This window comes from Xenopus laevis, chromosome 8L (genome assembly GCF_017654675.1).
Source record: "Xenopus laevis strain J_2021 chromosome 8L, Xenopus_laevis_v10.1, whole genome shotgun sequence".
NCBI lineage: Eukaryota > Metazoa > Chordata > Amphibia > Anura > Pipidae > Xenopus > Xenopus laevis.
Genome location: NC_054385.1, coordinates 10,528,962 through 10,547,893, shown reverse-complemented (window position 1 = coordinate 10,547,893; position 18,932 = coordinate 10,528,962). Strand labels below are relative to the sequence as shown.

Genomic DNA, 18,932 nt, shown 5'->3' with positions numbered 1-18,932 from the left:
TTTTCAAACTTTCATAACCTGCCAAATTTTGTAAAACGAACATGGTAATTAGGGGGTGTGGCCACAGAAAGGGGTGTGGTCAAAAAATTGCTGCGCTACGTGCGGGAAAAAATTTTTTGTCCCTCTTTTTACTTCCAAAATGTTGGGAGGTATGGGTTTTATAGTTATTTTCCTTTTTCTTCTGACTCTTTGCAGCTTTCAAATGAGGGTCACTGACCCCAACTAGAACAAATGTGCTGTAAGGCTACACATTTATTGGTATTGCTGCTTTTTATTACTTCTCTTTCTATTCAGACCCTCTCCTAATTATATTCCAGTTAGGGTCGCCACCTTTTCTGATAAAAAATACCGGCCTTCCTATATATTTCTTTTGTCCCGCATTGGGATTAACCATCATTTTTACCGGCCAGGCCAGATGGCAACCCTAGTCAGAACAAAAAGACAAATAATTAAAAAACTATATAAAAAATAAAACAAACAATGAAGACCAATTGAAAAGTTGCTTAGAATGAGCCATTCTAGAACATACTAAAATTAACTTTTAAAGGTGAACCTCCCCCTATAAAAGAGGGTCTGTGGAGATGGTGTTTCCTTAATTGGGGGCTTCAGGTCTCCTGATAATGTATCCCATAGCTGTATTTGTATTTATGGGAACAGCTGAGACAAGACAAACAACATGGCAGCTCCCATTCCTTTACCTCATACACAGTTTGCTATTGTTATACTGTTACTGTTATCCTGACTGTGTGGGTGTTTTCCAGGTAAGGGGCCTATAAACACATTGTTACACCTTTAACATGGAATTTGGTTTTCAGGATATTTTAACAACAATATCAAGTAATTATTGAGACGCTGTACCTTTATATAAGATGGCGGCATCGTCATGGGTTTGTTTGCTAGAGAGCTGTGGGGGCCACGCCTTAGGGGCAGGACACCGGCTTCTAATCCCGCCCCGTTCTGGAGGCTAGTCAGGCCCCGAATACTAGCGTCATTTCCGGGGTGGGGTCTTGAACTGGTGCATTGAAGCGTGAAGCTGAGAGGGACACAGTGGGACTGGGGTGAGGTAAGTACCCGGATACAGCTGAGGGGGTGATGGCATTAAGGAGCAGCGAGTTGTGTGCTGTGTGCTGTGTGCTGTGTGCGAGAATTCCTGGGAATGTGTGATTGGGGGTCCATGGGGCAAAACAAAGTATTGTCCAGAGGAAAGACTTTTATCCTGATGGGTGATTCCATTTGTCCCTGGGGGGGGGTACTGTATATCACTATGGCTTTCCCTTTGTCTCCAACTAATATCGCACTCTTTTCGTTGGTCTTCGTGGCCTACATATCCCAGCATCCTCCAGGAAACACACTGGCAGTCTCAGATCACTACATCTGGGGAGCCAAGGTTAAAGGGTAACCCCCCCCCAAGAACTGTTTTTGTTGTAATAGAGTGGGTGTTCTCTATGAGCTTGTAATGAACATTGTCTGTCTGTGGACCTGCCTCTGTGTTTAGCCCATCGATGTACATGGCTTTGGCTGTGGGCTCAGTGCTGGTTCTGTTTAACTCTATCAGTGCCCCTGTTTAGTCTTTAAACTTGAAGTCCCCAGACAAATCATCTGTTCGTTGATGCGGTCCCGCGATCCGACCGCCCGTTTGCCGAATGCTAGGATCCGATCGTTGGGCCCTAGGGCCCACGATCGGATCTGCCCGATATTGCCCACCTCAAGGTGGGCATATCGGAGGGAGATCCGCTCGTTTGGCGACATCACCAAACGAGCGGATCTCTCCATGTATGGCCACCTTTAGGGACAGGGCATACTCTCCGATTCAGGGAGATTAGTCACCCGGCGACAAATCTCCTCCTCTTCGGGGCGACTAATCTCCCCAAACTGCCTCCCGCCGGCAACTTCGGGCAACCTTTGGAAAACAAAGCGCTCCGTGTGCCATACTGCCGGCGATTTACATTCAGCCAGTTCGGGTAGATTAGTCGCCCTGAAGAAGAGGATATTTGTCGCATGGCGACTAATCTCCCCGAATCTGAGCGTGTGCCTTGACCCTTAGGGCCCCCCTACATTTTAGGGAAATATTTCAAATAGGGTTTGGATTGTACAGCTGGATCTTTAGCTAGGGATTCAGTATGACCCTAAAGCTGGCCATAGATGCAAAGATCCCATTGTTTGAATCCTCGAACGATCGGACTTCCCCATCTCCCGACCTGCCACTAACCATTCAGATCAAATAAAGTAGTAAAAGAACAGATGAGCTGATGTTCTACCCCTGACAGCAATCGTACGATAGTTATGTCCGACCAAAGCTGGTGACAGTCTCCCACCTGACCAATCTCCGTGGGACTAAAAATGTCAGGACTCTCCACACACACTCTGAAAATTGTACGAATCGAGGATTCGTACGATCGGATCTTTGTGTCTATTGCTAGATTTTGGAGAATGATCATTTGGGCTGGTACCTGTAGAATGTCAGTCATGTTTTCTCTTGGTGGCCATTACACAGGTACCAGTATCTCCACATGGGGGCGCCCTCAAACGACTGGGCTATCACAGCAGTTGAAAGGATGCTGGGATATGTAGGCCAGGAAGACTATGGGCCCCATGAAAAGAGAGTGCGATATCAGTTGGAGACAAGGGGAAACCCATAAGGAGTGTGGTGAGGGGCTGTTGACCTTAACTTTTAGTATGATGTAGAGAGTGACATTCTGAGACCATTTGCAATTGGTTTTCATGTTTTATTATTTTTGGTTTTTGCGTTATTTAGCTTTTTATTCAGCAGCTCTGCAGTTTCAGCAGTCTGGTCGCTAGGTTCCAAATTCCCCTAGCAACCATGCATTGCTTTGAATAAGAGACAGGAATATGAATAGGAGAGGCCTGAATAGAAAGATGAGGAATAAAACTTAGCAATAACGGTAAATGTGCAGCCTTACAGAGCATTTGTTTTTTTAGATAGGTCAGCGACCCCATTTGACAGCTTGAAGAAAAAACCAAATAATTCAAAAAACTGTAAGAAATAGAAAATGAGGGCCAATTTCCATCCCTGCATAGGGGGACAATTCATCTGTTGTATTAGTTGTAGTTCATTTTGGCACTCGTTGGAGTCTTTTATTTTTCTGGAAGTGTAAAGAGCAAGGATTTCTGAACAGCCCGCACCAATCTCTTCCCTCTGGGCTCACAGGCATGCACTCTAATCCCTATTAGGGATGCACTGAATCCAGGATTTGGTTTGGAATTCAGCCATTTTCAGCAGGATTCATTAGTTGTCCGGCCGAACCAAATTTGCATATGCAAATTAGGGGTGTAGAGGGAAATCACATAACTTTTTGTCATAAAACAAGGGAGTGAAAAATGTTGCATAAGCAAATTAGGAGTCGGTTGGGTAATCGGCCGAATCTTTTGCGAAGAATTCTGCCGAATCCAAAATAGTGGATTCGGTGCATCCCTAATCCCTATACTGTAACATTTTCCCATTTTTTAAGTGTTTTTGAATCATTTATCATTTATATAATGCCAGCAAATTACCCGGGATTACACGTATAACCAACAGCTCTTACAGTTTGCTTTCATGCTGGCCAGGGATAACTTGTTTTGGGAACTACATATCCCAGCATCCTCCTTCAGCCATGGACTGGGCGAATGTGTCACGTTTTGAAAACTGCAATCAAAATTCTTACCCCTACAGGGATCTGAGCTTTTCTAACTCCTTCATCCCTACCTCCCCACAAGTCTTTTCCTTCCACCCTAGTCCCAGTCATTACTAGTCAGCAGTCAGAACTCGCGGTGTTGGGAAATACTGTGCGCTGTGTGTAATTAGTAGAGGCAAGTTATTTCGCTGTTGGCATGTCACACTGGCAGTTTTTCATGTACAAGAATGTTAATAAGTGAGCAGTTTAATGATGAGATCATGCGTGGAATAGTGACAGTTTAATGCGGCTAATTTATATTTGCTTTGATTCCAGGTGAACCTGCTCCCATGGAGCTGCGGATCTGTGTGTATTGGGGTATCCGTTCTACGTTCCACCTGTGGGGCAGATAGCACAGATAGAGGTGAGTGTGTTGTTATCGTGGGTTCTGCCCCTTTAAACGTCAAGCTGTTGCACAACTGGAACTCCCAGTGGGCTGAGTTTCCTGTAAAGCTGCACTGGTCTTGCAGATGCTGGGAACTTTAAGTGGTGGGTGCTTGTCCTTCCAACATCCTTTTGTCGCAGGGAAGGTCTTTAGACATTGTATTTCGTGCGTCCTCTTTCTCTCTGATGAATCAGCAAAAACTCGCTCCCTCCCTTCTGCCGTACAGCTGGTGTTTATACTTGGCACCCTAACTGGGCCGTAGCACTGCACCTTCAACAGCTTTAGTTGTTTTCTGAGGAGCCCAAAAACAATGCATTGAAGCTCCCAAAACAGCCTTTAAAAAAGCCTCTTATTGCTGATGGCGATAATTGACACCCTAAAAAAAATCACTATAAGGTGAGCTGCCATATTGTTTGCCCCTAACTTCCACTTCCACATGAGAGGTCTGAACCCTGGCATGGGACTGGTCAGTGGATGTTCCTGGAAAGCAGTATGGCAGCTTCTTTTTATTGCGATGTGGAATGTTTTGTGAATAAAAGGCATGCCCTGTCTATTGAGTGTGATGTGTATTTATAAAGCATGGCTAAATTAGGAGCCTGTCTGAGATATTATGGGTATATTACATGTTTGTTTGAGGCTTCTTTTTTCCTACTTTTCCCTGCTCCCTTTCACCCCCCTCCACCTTCTGCACAAGGTCGCTTTTATTTGGTATTTCTTTTGGCCTTAACTATTTGCTCTTGCTCCATCGAGTGGCTGAATCCTGGCCAATCCTAGCTCAGCGTGCAGGAGTTGGATTCAGCCAAACTCAATGTGAAGTAAATAATGGATTTTGTGTATTTCCCCTTTATTGTACCTCCCTTTTACACTTCCCATAAATGAAAAGAGAATGCTGTAGCCTAAGGTTCTGGTACTGCAGGGATTTATTGGGTTAAGGATTTACTGGGGTTCTTGTTGACAAATATTTATACTCTCGTACTGTACTGTCTAAGAGAATCAGTATAGCAGCTCCTATCCATATGTATAAATACAAATATACAGAAAGGAATGTTCTGGGCACACAGTAAGCTATACCTTCATACTGTACTGTCTAAGGGAATCAATATGGCACCTCCCTCCTCCCATATGTATAAATACAAATATACAGAGAAGGAATGTTCTGGGCACACAATAAGCTATACCCTCATACTGTACTGTCTAAGGGAATCAATATGGCACCTCCTCCCATATGTATAAATACAAATATACAGAGAAGGAATGTTCTGGGCACACAATAAGCTATACCCTCATACTGTACTGTCTAAGGGAATCAATATGGCACCTCCCTCCTCCCATATGTATAAATACAAATATACAGAGAAGGAATGTTCTGGGCACACAATAAGCTATACCCTCATACTGTACTGTCTAAGGGAATCAATATGGCACCTCCCTCCTCCCATATGTATAAATACAAATATACAAAGAAGGAATGTTCTGGGCACACAATAAGCTATACCCTCATACTGTACTGTCTAAGGGAATCAATATGGCACCTCCCTCCTCCCATATGTATAAATACAAATATACAGAGAAGGAATGTTCTGGGCACACAATAAGCTATAGCCACATGCATCTACTAAGATCCAGAGTACGTATATTTTGTGCACACAGTCGGTGGTATTCTGATGTAATTACATCTATTTTTCCCTCGTCAGGATACATAGCAAAGCAAATATTTGCTGTTTGTACCATTGTGTGTATCGCAGGCTGTTTACGTTCCAACTGATTCCTCTGCCGACCCGGCTCTAAGCCAACAGCCTGTTCCTTCTGATTTATCCTTTTACACCAACTGTTTAACTGAGCACCTACTGTGCTGCAATAAAAAGCTGCCAGCAGGCATGTCACCTCCCTGACCCCAGCCCTTCCCAAATACATCTGTCCTCCTGCAGCCATTTAAAGGGGATGCAAACCCCAAAATAACACAAAAGGAACAGCCTTGGGTGGCCCGGAGTTGTTTGTAAATGTAATTGCTATTAAAAGTAGTGTCTGTCTCTGCCCTGGTAGCTCTAAACACCTGATGTAATGTAGCAGAAGCCTGTGAAGTAGCATGCAAGGTTGACATGTGCTACTTTGTTTCAAGAGGCAGAACTAGCAGTGCACAAACACGGTTTTCAATATCGGTTACAATGCAGATAAGCATTGAAAGCGGTTGACGGATGTATATTGGAAAGCTGCATTTTCTCAACTGCCGTCCCGTGTTACTATTGATGTGCTCTCTGTGCCCTCAAGGGCTGATGTTGTCGTGGCGACAAAAATAATCATCAAGCCCCACCCCACTGACTAATGATGTTAAAGGTTCGTTTGTGATTGTGACAATGAACTTGATGGTCCAGTTACAGCATTGACAGCCAGGATAAGCAGTGCCTGATGATGGAAGTGCCTGGGCTCTGACTGTCATGCCCTGGGCATCCCCCTGACCCACTCTCATCATCAGAACACAACATTGTACCTGGCTATTCCCTGTGTGACTGGCCAGGCTCAGGTATATTCATTCAGAATCACAACCCATGTTCTATAAAGTCCAATACCTCTGTGTCACATATCAGAGACTATGCCATAGGCCGAAAGTCATAAACATAAAAAAGGTGCATTTTCTTTTTCTAATAGCAGAGGGATTCCTATTAATGCAGCACTGGGTTAGGGCTCACAGACTAGTACAGGGCAGTTTATAAATCGGTCATTTACAATAGGCACTATTTTTTTTTTTCTTATTGCTGCTGCCCTTGGCCAGCCATTATTAAAGGTCACCTTCATTTATGTCTCTTATTATGGATGATTCAGTGTGACTCCCTATGACGTGTGGGCAGAGAGGATCTCAGCCCAGCCCTCCTGCTTCTCTGCTATATGTGCTATGTTATCTTCTGATGAAGGGCAACTCTACTAGCTAAGAATCCTGGGACTTGTAGTCCAACTGCAGGGATATTTTTTTTAATATTCTGTATGAGAACAATCATTGTGTGATTCCCTCCCCACCAAAGTAGAGGTTCCCCGGCCCCACAGATCCAAACAATTTCTTTTTAGATCCTACTGTTTAGTACATACAGTAGCTGTAGGGTTTTACAGTGTCGCCACTCCCAGGAATGCATTCCATGCAACTGTGCTAGAATTATGGGGTTGCCTGAATGACATATATATACTGTTGCTCCCCTTCCATGCAATAGGAGACTAATTCCAGCTCACTTTCTATCTTCCCTGCTTTCCCTCCTGGGCGATTGCTTGGCTGGTGTGTTCTCCAGATATCTATAGCTCCTCGCTATCAAGTGATGGTTATATTCCCTGTACTGCATTCTTTACACCCATGCTTAGGAGCGGTGTCCTTTGCAGAATGTTTTTTTTTTCCCCCACACTGAAACCTGTTCTGTTTTGCTTGTTTCTAGGTGAGCCATGATCCCCGTAACAGAGTTGCGGTACTTTGCCGACACCCAGCCGGCTTACCGTATCCTTAAACCATGGTGGGACGTCTTCACGGACTACATCTCGATCGTCATGCTTATGATAGCGGTGTTCGGGGGCACCCTCCAGGTCACGCAAGACAAGATGATCTGCCTCCCGTGCAAGTGGGTCACACATGACTCCTGCAATGATTCTTACAGGGCCTGGAATGCTGCCGAAACCGATTTCTATACAAATTCTACACTGTCGCCCCCAATTGTGCCAGGACCCACGGGTATCAAATATGACCTGGACAGGCATCAGTACAACTACGTGGATGCTGTGTGCTATGAGAACCGCTTGCACTGGTTTGCCAAATACTTTCCCTACCTTGTCCTGCTTCATACTTTGATCTTCCTGGCATGCAGCAACTTCTGGTTCAAATTCCCACGTACAAGCTCAAAACTTGAGCACTTTGTCTCCATCTTGCTAAAATGCTTTGACTCTCCCTGGACCACCCGGGCCCTCTCGGAAACCGTCGTTGAAGAGAGTGACCCAAAGCCCGCCGGAGGAAAGATGAATGGCTCGGTGGACAAAAAGTCCTCTACTGCAAGTGAAGACGTGGAAGCTACAGTGCCCATGCTGCAGAGGAGCAAGTCGAGGGTCGAGCAGGGTATTGTGGACAGGTCAGAGACAGGAGTGCTGGATAAAAAGGAAGGAGAGCAAGCCAAAGCATTGTTTGAAAAGGTGAAAAAGTTCCGGACTCACGTGGAGGAAGGAGACATTGTTTACCGGCTGTACATGCGCCAGACTATCATCAAAGTCATTAAATTTATCATTATACTTTGCTACACTGTGTATTACGTGAGCAGTATCAAATTCGATGTGGACTGCAAGGTGGACATAGAGAGCCTTACTGGCTATCGGATGTACCGTTGTGCACACCCCTTGGCTACGCTCTTCAAAATCCTGGCCTCCTTCTACATCAGTCTGGTGGGTTTCTACGGTCTGGTCTGTGTGTACACTCTATGGTGGATGCTAAGACGGTCCTTAAAGAAGTATTCCTTCGAGTCCATCCGGGAGGAGAGCAGCTACAGTGACATCCCCGATGTAAAGAACGACTTTGCTTTCATGCTGCACCTCATAGACCAGTATGATCCTCTCTACTCCAAGCGCTTTGCTGTGTTCTTGTCGGAGGTCAGTGAGAACAAACTGCGCCAGCTGAACCTCAATCACGAGTGGACTCTCGACAAACTGCGGCAGAGGATCACCAAGAATTCACAGGAGAAACTAGAGCTGCATCTTTTCATGCTCAGCGGGATACCTGACACTGTTTTTGACTTGGTGGAGCTGGAAGTGCTAAAACTTGAGTTAATACCAGATGTCACTATCCCACCAAGCATCGCCCAGCTCACAGGCTTGAAAGAGCTATGGCTTTACCACACGGCGGCTAAAATTGAAGCTCCAGCTCTCGCCTTCCTGCGGGAGAACCTAAAGTCTCTACACATCAAGTTTACTGACATCAAAGAGATCCCCTTGTGGATATACAGTCTGAAGAACCTCGAGGAACTCCACCTGACGGGCAACTTGAGTGCGGAGAACAACCGCTACATTGTTATCGATGGCCTCAGGGAGCTGAAGAGGCTCAAGGTTCTGAGACTGAAGAGCAATCTAACCAAGCTGCCTCAGGTAGTGACCGATGTCGGGGTCCACTTGCAGAAGCTGTCAGTCAACAACGAGGGGACGAAGCTGATGGTTCTCAACAGTCTTAAGAAGATGGTCAACCTGACTGAACTGCAGCTGCTACGCTGTGATTTAGAGAGGATCCCTCACTCCATTTTTAGCCTTCACAACCTGCAAGAGATTGACTTGAAGGACAACAATTTAAAGACTATTGAGGAGATAATAAGCTTCCAACACCTACACCGACTCACGTGCCTAAAATTATGGTACAATCACATCGCCTATATACCCATTCAGATTGGCAATCTGGCTAGCCTTGAACGCCTCTACCTGAATCGCAACAAGATAGAAAAAATCCCCACCCAACTCTTCTTGTGCCGCAAGCTCCGGCATCTGGACCTGAGCCACAATTCCCTCAGCAGCATCCCGCCGGAAATTGGCCACCTGCAGAGCCTCCAGTGTCTTGCCGTGACCGCTAACCATGTAAGTACTTATTGGGCTCCAATGCTGATTTACAGATTAAATATCCAAAAAAAAATTAGAAGGAACCTTTCCCCCGACCAAATTTTCATTAGAGCTGTCATCTCAGCTAGTGATAATTGTGCGTTTGGATGGGTCTGAACCAGTACTTACTTCAACCACAAGAAGCAGTGCTTAAACTGTAGAGTAGTATTACAATTTTCTGTTATAAGCCTGATGTATTCTGCATTATTATTATACAGTTTGGATAAACTCATTGCTCGGTGTAACTGTGATCTGCACATTGTAGTTGCAGTTAGTGGAGGTGACAAATCCCATGTGCAGTAAGTGTAAATGCCACTTATTATTCAAGATTAAAATCCATTCTCTGAACTTATTTTTAATTGGCAATACCAGATAGTTCGAGCACAACATCAGACGTTCATGGCCAGTGCAGGAGGTGCATTAATAATTGCTGCTGAGTGTCTCCGTGCTGAGTGTTTGTGCTGCCCCAGAATAGACCGGGACAAAGCTTGTAAGTTCTTCCTTATCCTGCAGCTCTGGTTATTGGCAAGAAGCTTGAGATCGGTGCAGAAATAAAGTAGCTGAAGATTCAGAATGTTGGGCCTCAGGCTGTAACATGGGTGTGGTGGAGTCACTGTGTACACACAAGCTTGTGTGGAAAGTAAGATAAGAATACAACACAAAATTTTGAAGCCATAACATGGTCTTTTTTTCTTTTCTTGGCAGGCAGTGTGGTTTGGTTTCTATTTCCTTTTATGGGACAATGCACCTTCCTGAAGGGGGGTTATACTCCTTTGCATTTAACATTTATAGAATGTCCTCTTCTAGTCATCTTTTCAGTTGGTCTTTATTTTTTATTTCTCTTCTTCCAGCTTTCAAATGGGTCACAGCAGCCAAAAATATATTGCTCTGTTGAGACTTCAGTGTTCTTGTTACTTTTGTTTCCTTATCTTTCTATTCCAGTCCTTTCCTATTCATCCTCCAGTGTCTTATTCAAGCCACTTGCTTGTTACTAGACTATATAGGACCCTAGCAACCAGATAGCTAGGGAAATTTCAAACTGGACAGCTGCTGAAAATAAAAACTGAAGACCAGCTGTCTCAGAATATCCCTGTTTACATCACATCACAAATTTTAAAGGGTATTAACATTGGCTGCCTCACTGCAGACCTCCAACTTTGGTATGTCACCTATCCCACCCCGAGATGGGTGCTTTATTGACTTGTTTTTGTTTCTCTCTGCAGATTGAAAACCTGCCGGCTGAGCTGTTCCTGTGCAAGAAGCTCCGTACCCTCAACCTGGGTAACAACAGCCTGCAGTCTCTGCCTTCACGAGTGGGTGAGCTCACCAACTTGACCCAGATGGAGCTTCGGGGTAACCGTTTAGAGTACCTACCTGTGGAGCTGGGCGACTGTCGGCTTCTGAAGCGTAGTGGTCTTGTAGTAGAGGAAGACTTGTTCAACACTCTCCCCCTGGACGTTAAAGAGACACTTAGCAGGTCAGAAAAGGAGCAGGTGTGAGAGAGAAGTGGCCTGTGCAGAAAGGGAAAGAACTCTTTTTAAAGAAGCCTACAATTTATCACAGCATGGAAGGAGCTTGTGTACACACCTAGCATGTAGCAGCCCTGATCTAAGGCACTGCTTCAGACAGGGGGACATTGTATTAGAGTGAAGTGTTTCTAGCACTGAATCTTGTATCGGAGGGACCTGTTCTACTTTGAAACATGTTACCATGGGGTCTTTCCTGGCTGTTAACAAGCCCCCCAGGGTGTGGGTTTATGGATGACTCTTGCAGGACAGGAAGGCCCATCCCATTCCTGTTTGAACTCCGGAGAATGCGCTGTCCGCTCTCTAGACCGATAGTCTTAATATACGTTATTTAAACGGCTTCCCTGTATTTGGCAGGAATGCGGGGGCTCCCATGTATGTTATGTCATTAGCTGCGCCGCTCTCCATTTGTAATGGACAACCTCAATTTCCTGTCGTTTTGCATGCAAAGTCCACAGCTATTGAGTCTTTCCCCTGCAGCGCTAATCTGTCGTTCACTTCTGTACTGCAGAATCAAGGAACGGTGCCAAAACTGGGGTTTATGGAAACTGCAAATCTAACCTATGTCTTTAAGCAGTAGAATTTGCTAACTGACGTTGTATTAGGGCTCAGAAAGTCATCGGAAATATAAGGCAATTTGCAAAGAGTCTCATGTAACACGTTAAGGAACATTCACCAAACAGCACGCTTATCCTTGGGGGAACCCCAGCTCTGGCAGTTGGATGGACCATGATCATCACGTTGAACCGAGCCACTCTTCATCTTTTGCCACAGTTTTCATTTGCTACAGGTCCTGCTATAGAACCGCTAAACAAGGGAATATTGGGTGACTTAATCACCCACGTGGCTGCTTTCTTTCCATGCACTATATTGATTTCATTGTGGATAGAGCAAAGAACTCTATTTACCAACATACGTGCAGTCTGCAACCAATCTGATCCTATCCCTTGTAGTAGATTATAGATTGGTTGCCATACATCATCTGCATTCTTAAATCAGCTCTTGTGTATGTTGTATATTAAGGGCAGGGACTCGCGCTGCTATTTCGGGAGATTAGTCACCTAGCGACAAATCGCTTCTTCTTCGGGCGACTTCCCCGAACTGCCTTCCCGCCGGCTAGAATGGAAATTGCCGGCGGGATGGGACTCTGAACGATTCGTTTTCTGAAGTTGCCCGAAGTTGCTTCACGAGGAAACTTCGGAAAGCCGAAGCGATCCAAGTGCCAGCCCGCCGGCAATTTACATTCTAGCCAGTGGGAAGGCAGATTAGTCGCCCGAAGAAGAAGCGATTTGTCGATGGGCGACTAATCTCCCGAAAGAGCAGCGTGTGTCTCTGCCCTTAAGGTTCATGTGTATCCTCATAGGGCATTTGTTTTTAGATGGGGTCAGTGATCCAGGAGTTATAGGGGGCCCCATGAGGCCCAAATAATGAGCAATTTAAATATATATTGGTAAAACAAGACAATCTCTGGATGTATTGGGGGCAGGGCCCAGTAACCTCCAGTTACACCACTGGCCCTGCCCCTGTTATTGTGCTATAGCCACATGCCATGCCCTATAGCAAGAGGCCGGATTACGCCAATGGTTGACTTGTTCACTTTTTAAACAGAAATATTTTTTTTCTATTTTAACCTACATAAAACACTACGCGAAACACCTACGTCACTTAATTATCAGGAACAAACGACTGCAATCTCAGTAGCCAAGATATTTGTGTTTGTTTCCCTAAGGAAGGGCTCATTAGCGCAAATAATGGGGCCGTTCCTCAGCCGCACCATTTAGACTCCCTGTTCCACAGCACCCAATGTTAAAAGGAAAAACTACGCAGCAGGGTGGGTGGCCGCCGTGTCTGACTTTATCACTGCCAGTCCCTAGCACTGATATCTGACCAGCAACATGCATACTAGAAATCAGAACCCAATCCTATTCCAGTCCATATGCTTCAGAGAGCAGCACCATAGATTAGATGTGACCTGGCAGTTGCAAAGCCCAGTGCAGGACAGTCTTTGGTGCGGTGGGGACGTCACTGTTTCCCTTTAAACCTGTATTAACCATGTGACTTGAAACGTGGCAGTTGGTTTATACAAAATATCTCTATATTGCTACAACTATACCCTGACACTTGCTTCAATCAGGGACAAGTGTAATATGAAGGCTGCAACCAGATCATTGCTTATAATATTGGCACCCAAGAGACTTTCAGGCAGGGGTTGCAAAACCATTTTCTTCCTTTATGGGATCAAAAGGGAATTCAGTTGATTACTGATATGAAATAGTTGTTTTACTTGTTTACTGCTTACATAAGTGCGTACTGCTATGTAGGCAGTATAGATTCTGCATTAGGTGCAACTTAAAGGATCAAAGTAAAGGTATTCAAACTTCTAGAGTTCTGGCCCCAGATACCTTTTTGCTCCCCTAACATGTTACATGACCATAGTGGTCACTCTCCTTTATATATTGGAGGATTTGGGCCCAGAACCCAAAAAGACAGAAGACAAATGTAATTTTTATCACAAATGTCCTTTAGACTAGCCCCCACCACTCCACTAATCCGAGCCCCTCTAGCACCCCAACCCTGCAGTTTGGGAATGTCTGTCTTAAAGGAACAGAATACTCTTACTCCCATATGTACCAAGTTTGCCCAGGAGCAGTAACCAACAGCAGCCAATAAGATATTTGCCTTTAAACATGGACTTGTAAATGCTTTCTGCTGATTGGCCACTATGGCTTAATTCTCCTGCATTTTATTACATAGCCCCATTATTTAGTACACAAGGGTAATGTAAGGATGTACCCCAGAACGTGGAGTAAGTAACCATCAGTGCTTTAGCTGCAGAGCTACAACTCCCAATGGAACTAGAGGAGAGATGTAGTTCTGTAAAGCTGAATGCTGCAGCTTGTCTGCTCACTTTATGTGCTTTCCCACCATGCTCTGTTGTCCTATTCAGACAGTAGGAGTGCTTGGCTTCTGTTGGATACCCATTTTACAGCTAGGGTATATTGTTCCTTTAAGATGGTCTCTATTAATTGGTGAGCTCTATTAAACATAGTTTGTGGGGTTTTTTTTTAATGGGGCAACATTTATACTCTAAAATGCACCAAATGCTGACAATCAGACAGGGCATTGGCTTCTTGCAGCCGGAGCAGGATTTTTTTTTAAGGCAGCACCTGCAGTGTCCATCCTTCTTCCAGTAGGTGGCAGTGCTGATCCTTATTGACACTAACCTCAACTCACAGAGGGTTCCGTGCATTTGCCTTTAATGTTACATATGATTTTCAGGATCACACTCCTTTGCACACACATTTCACTTTTAACTTGTCCTTTAATATATTTTAGCGTTTTTAAAAATGTTGCTTTTTTTTTTTAATTTATAACTTTTTGTTTTTTGTTTTAAATAAGGTTTCCATAGTGATGTTCTATATGGCATTAATTATTGTGCCTGATTTAACGGGAGTCTCTGCCCTGGAGTCCAAATTCAGACAGACTTAATGTTGTTGCCACATAATGATCCCTGTCTTCCATGCTCTATGGGTGCTGATCACCTCTTAGTGCAACCGCGCTGCTTGCAATCTTTCCTATGTGTGTGGGTAAGGATGCATTGACTCTGTTGCACTGCTCTGCCTGTATCAGGTGACGCTAGAATCCCACCACAGTTAGTGTTTGACCCTTTCCTCCAAGATGGCTCCATCCGACCCTCTCTGTTTTTAGCTGGATAGAAATATCTATATACGAGAATCTCTTAATGGCAAAATGTATTTCACCTTCTGCAATTTCCTTTCTTACATATTTGGAATAAAACCCACTTGGTCTCAAAGCCGATGTTGAGTTGATCCTTAAATGAAAGTAATGCGCTGTTTGTTCATGGGCCTGTGCGGCGGCCATATTGCTTTTGGCGATTAAGGCATTTTCTCTAGGAGAGAGGGCAGCTCTATTTATGACAATGGCAAATGGGGCAGCCCACCTTTCCAAGGCAGGGGTGGTGTAATGCTGTAGCAGGCAATGGTATTACCCTCCTTTTGGTGCCCAATATCGGACACCCGGTGTGCCACTGCCCTTACTGCTCAAATGTTGCAGATTCAGTTGTTCTTTTGTAGGATTATGTAATAAAGGATCCTACTTTTGCTCAGTAACCTATAGCAACCAATCAGCAGCCATTTTACAGTCCAAAATATATATCCAACACCAATTTTGAAATTACAATTGGTATAAATAATTTCTATCCGCTTGATCCCCTATATCATCAAAAATTTCAGCGGTTTAAGATCCGCTCACCGTTGGTAGTAATTGGCCCGGGTGCACCTGCCCCGAGCCCTGCGTTTAATACACAGTCTATCCCACGTTCCTTCCAACAGTTGTTTGTATTCATAGATAAATATGTATAAGGATCAGCTTACCCTCTCCTTGGGGTGACCCGGGTGCTGCCGCCCCGAGTCTGTCGCTAAGGGAGACGTTTTCAACTATTCACATCCAAGTCGTCGCGGCGCACTCCAAAGTCAAAGGATCGCTCATAGGTTGTTGGTTAAAAATTCATCCTTTATTGGTTACATCAGTTTAAAAAAGAAATGCTAACACATGGTCTGACGCGTTTCGTAACTATGTACTTCATCAGAGACCTGAGCATGCTCAGTTCCATACCACTATTTATACCCACATGGGGACTTCCCCCTCCCCTTACACAAAGGTGAACTAATTAAAACTTTGCATTGATTAACACCACATGCAAACAATTTTTCTGAAGGAGTTAAGGATTTTGTTTTGGAAGCGATTTGGTACTTACTAACCCATAATTATTTTTCATTCAATGGTGTATTTTATCTCCAAACGCGTGGGACAGCAATGGGGGCTCGCTTTGCGCCCACATATGCCAACTTATATCTAGGCTGGTGGGAGGAGGTCCACGTGCTAGGTGGAGATGCCCCTAACTTGAACAATATTGTCCTGTATCGCCGTTTCATCGACGATTTGTTGTTTGTATGGAAGGGGACTGGAGAAGCTTTTGGACAGTTTGTGAGGGAGTTAGAAAGTGTGGAACTCAATTTGAAATTTACTAGCACCTTCAGTACCAAAAGTACTGTTTATTTGGACCTAGTAATATACATCAAAGATGGGGGAATAGCTACCACAGTCCACACAAAACCATGCTCAGGGAATTCCCTATTGAGGGCAGATTCCTGCCATCCTCGGCATCTCAATAAAGGAATACCCAGGGGTCAATTTTTACGATTGCGCAGGAACTGTAGCACTGAGGAGAATTTCATTGTGGAGGCTTGTAAGTTACGAGATAGATTTTTGGAGAAGGGTTATGCCCTTGTTGTGCTACAGGATGCCTTCAGATCCGCCCTAGGTACAGATAGAAAGGAATTGATTGAGAACAAAAGGAACAGAAGATGGAATAGTGGGTGTCAATCTACGCAACCAGTCACTCTAAGCCTGAAGTTTAGTCGGCAATTTGGCCAAGTAAGGGGCATTATTAACAAATATATGCCGATATTACATGCAGATAGAGACTTTAAGGAGATACTTCAGACAGGACACAGGATAGTGGCAAGGAGGGCCCCTACGTTGGGGTCTATCCTGGCACCGAGTCTCTATACTAAAAGCCCACAGCCGGGTACATGGCTGCAGAGCAAGGGAATGTTTAAATGTGGAGCAAAGAGGTGTATAACTTGTTCCATTGTGCAGGCTGCAGACAGCTTTGAATCGAGCATCACACAAGAGAAATATAGAGTCAAAGAATTTGTGAATTGTAACACTAAATCTGTAGTATATTTGCTAACATGTGATGCCTGTTCAAAGCAGTATGTAGGCTGCACGATTAGGCCATTGAAAGAGAGACTGAGGGAGCACATAAACTCCATAAAATCAGGAAGCGAAACCACGGTGGTGGCAAGACATTTTAAGGAGTGCAATAATAGCAACATAAGGAAACTTAAGGCACAAGGGATAGAACATGTAACTATGGGACAAAGGGGTGGCAACCTGCAGGGAAAACTGTTGCGAACGGAAGTGAAATGGATTCACAGATTACATACCAGGCAGCCGCAGGGGTTAAACTCCATTTTTGATGTTAGTTGCTTTATAGAATAAGCTCTGTGGAATGAAATAGGGATTGCAAAAAATAATCTTTAATTAAATGAAATAGAATAAAACTTCAAAAGGACATCCTTTAAATTAATAGAACATATTAATCATCATATTAAAACTTTATATCCACATATAACTGGAAGTGGTATCTTAAAAAGTGAAACATATTAATATAACTTAGATTGAAACTGTGGCAATATGGAGAAAAATGTTTAAATGTATGCAACAATGTATCAAAGTGATGGGAATTTGTTTGCAGAATTAGAAATGTTAAATTGATTATTTTAAGAATTTTCTCTTTTTTCTTATATATATATATATATATATATATATTTTCTCTTCAATTTTGATTGTTTGCATGTGGTGTTAATCAATGCAAAGTTTTAATTAGTTCACCTTTGTGTAAGGGGAGGGGGAAGTCCCCATGTGGGTATAAATAGTGGTATGGAACTGAGCATGCTCAGGTCTCTGATGAAGTACATAGTTACGAAACGCGTCAGACCATGTGTTAGCATTTCTTTTTTAAACTGATGTAACCAATAAAGGATGAATTTTTAACCAACAACCTATGAGCGATCCTTTGACTTTGGAGTGCGCCGCGACGACTTGGATGTAATCAGCAGCCATTGTCTACTGCTCCTATAGGCCCAGCTTAAAGGGGGTTGTTCACCTTTAAATTAACTTTTAGAATGATGTAGAGAGTGATATTCTGAGACAATCTGCAATTGGTTTTCATTATTTGTGGTTATTGCGTTATTTACATTTTTATTCAGCAGCTCTCCAGTTTGCAATTTCTGTAATCTGGTTGCTAGGGTCCAAATTACCCTAGTAACCATGCACTGATTTGGAACATGAATAGGAGAGGCCTGAATAGAAAGACGAGTAATAACGAGTATCAATAACAATAAATGAGTAGCCTTACAGGACATTTGTTTTTAAATGGGGTCCCCAGTGACCCCCATTTAAAAGTTGGAAAGAAAATAAAATAATAATAAAATAATTCAGAAATTATAAAAAAAAAACTAAGGCCAATTAAAAAGTTGCTTAGAACTAGCCATTCTATAACATACTAAAAGTTAACTTAAAGGTGAACCACCATCACTAACTATATTAGATATATTATTTTTTTTGCACAGCCTATCTATTTACCCAGTTTTTTTTGTCACACTGAACTGTTCCTTAAGGGGAAAGAAGCAGAACCAGCAGGTAGCATGGGGCTGTGCAGAATGTAGACATTGGGGGGGGGCACTTTTTAGCCTTGGGTCCCCCACAAGCTGTAACTATTACCCCATATTCTGATTTTTCTCATATAGCCTGTTAGTTTGTTAAAGGACAAGTATAACCACTTGTAAATGCAGAGTTGCCTAATCAGACTTTGGGTGTAGGCATGCTGTGCAGCTTTGTCTCCATTCCACCTCTGCTTACTGGACTGCTTCCACCAGCACTCCCTCTTCTTCCTATGTGCCTGGTGCTTTTTGCAACCCCTGGGATACCTGATGCCCTATCCGCTACACCCGGAGAAGGTGGATCATGCAGGAGACTGCAATGGCAATCATCACACTGCGTGGACGCACAATAAAGCAATGATTAGCAGGTATTCTGCTGTTTGCCCTTGATTTCCATATCCAGTGTTTAATATTGTATTGCACTAGAGCAGTGATCCCC

The 18,932-nt window shown here is 43.8% G+C and overlaps 2 protein-coding genes across 6 annotated transcripts in view; one reads left to right on the top strand and one right to left on the bottom strand.

Moving 5' to 3' along the window:
- Positions 1 to 988, bottom strand: part of kyat1.L (kynurenine aminotransferase 1 L homeolog) — a 30,073-nt gene extending 29,085 nt beyond the window's left edge. For 3 of the 4 annotated variants that reach the window (XR_005963161.1, XR_005963162.1, XM_041572164.1), the window contains exon 1: positions 859 to 988. The gene's annotated coding sequence lies outside the window, so the exon portion shown is untranslated. 4 annotated transcript variants of the gene reach the window in all.
- Positions 926 to 14,997, top strand: lrrc8a.L (leucine rich repeat containing 8 VRAC subunit A L homeolog). 2 transcript variants are annotated; one of them, XM_041572095.1, is made up of 4 exons: positions 926 to 1,063; positions 3,951 to 4,038; positions 7,476 to 9,636; positions 10,881 to 14,997. In XM_041572095.1, the coding sequence occupies exons 3-4, from the start codon at positions 7,483 to 7,485 to the stop codon at positions 11,154 to 11,156; spliced, it is 2,430 nt and encodes an 809-aa protein (XP_041428029.1). In that variant the 5' UTR covers positions 926 to 1,063; positions 3,951 to 4,038; positions 7,476 to 7,482; the 3' UTR covers positions 11,157 to 14,997.
- The last annotated feature ends 3,935 nt before the right edge of the window (positions 14,998 to 18,932 follow it).

What these genes read in the sequence shown, in the direction of transcription:
- lrrc8a.L (XM_041572095.1), top strand. Translation starts at nt 7,483, where the DNA reads ATGATCCCCGTAACAGAGTTGCGGTACTTTGCCGACACCCAGCCGGCT. An exon ending in TTGCCGTGACCGCTAACCAT is followed by an intron (nt 9,637 to 10,880) that starts GTAAGTACTTAT and finishes TTCTCTCTGCAG; the next exon opens with ATTGAAAACCTGCCGGCTGA.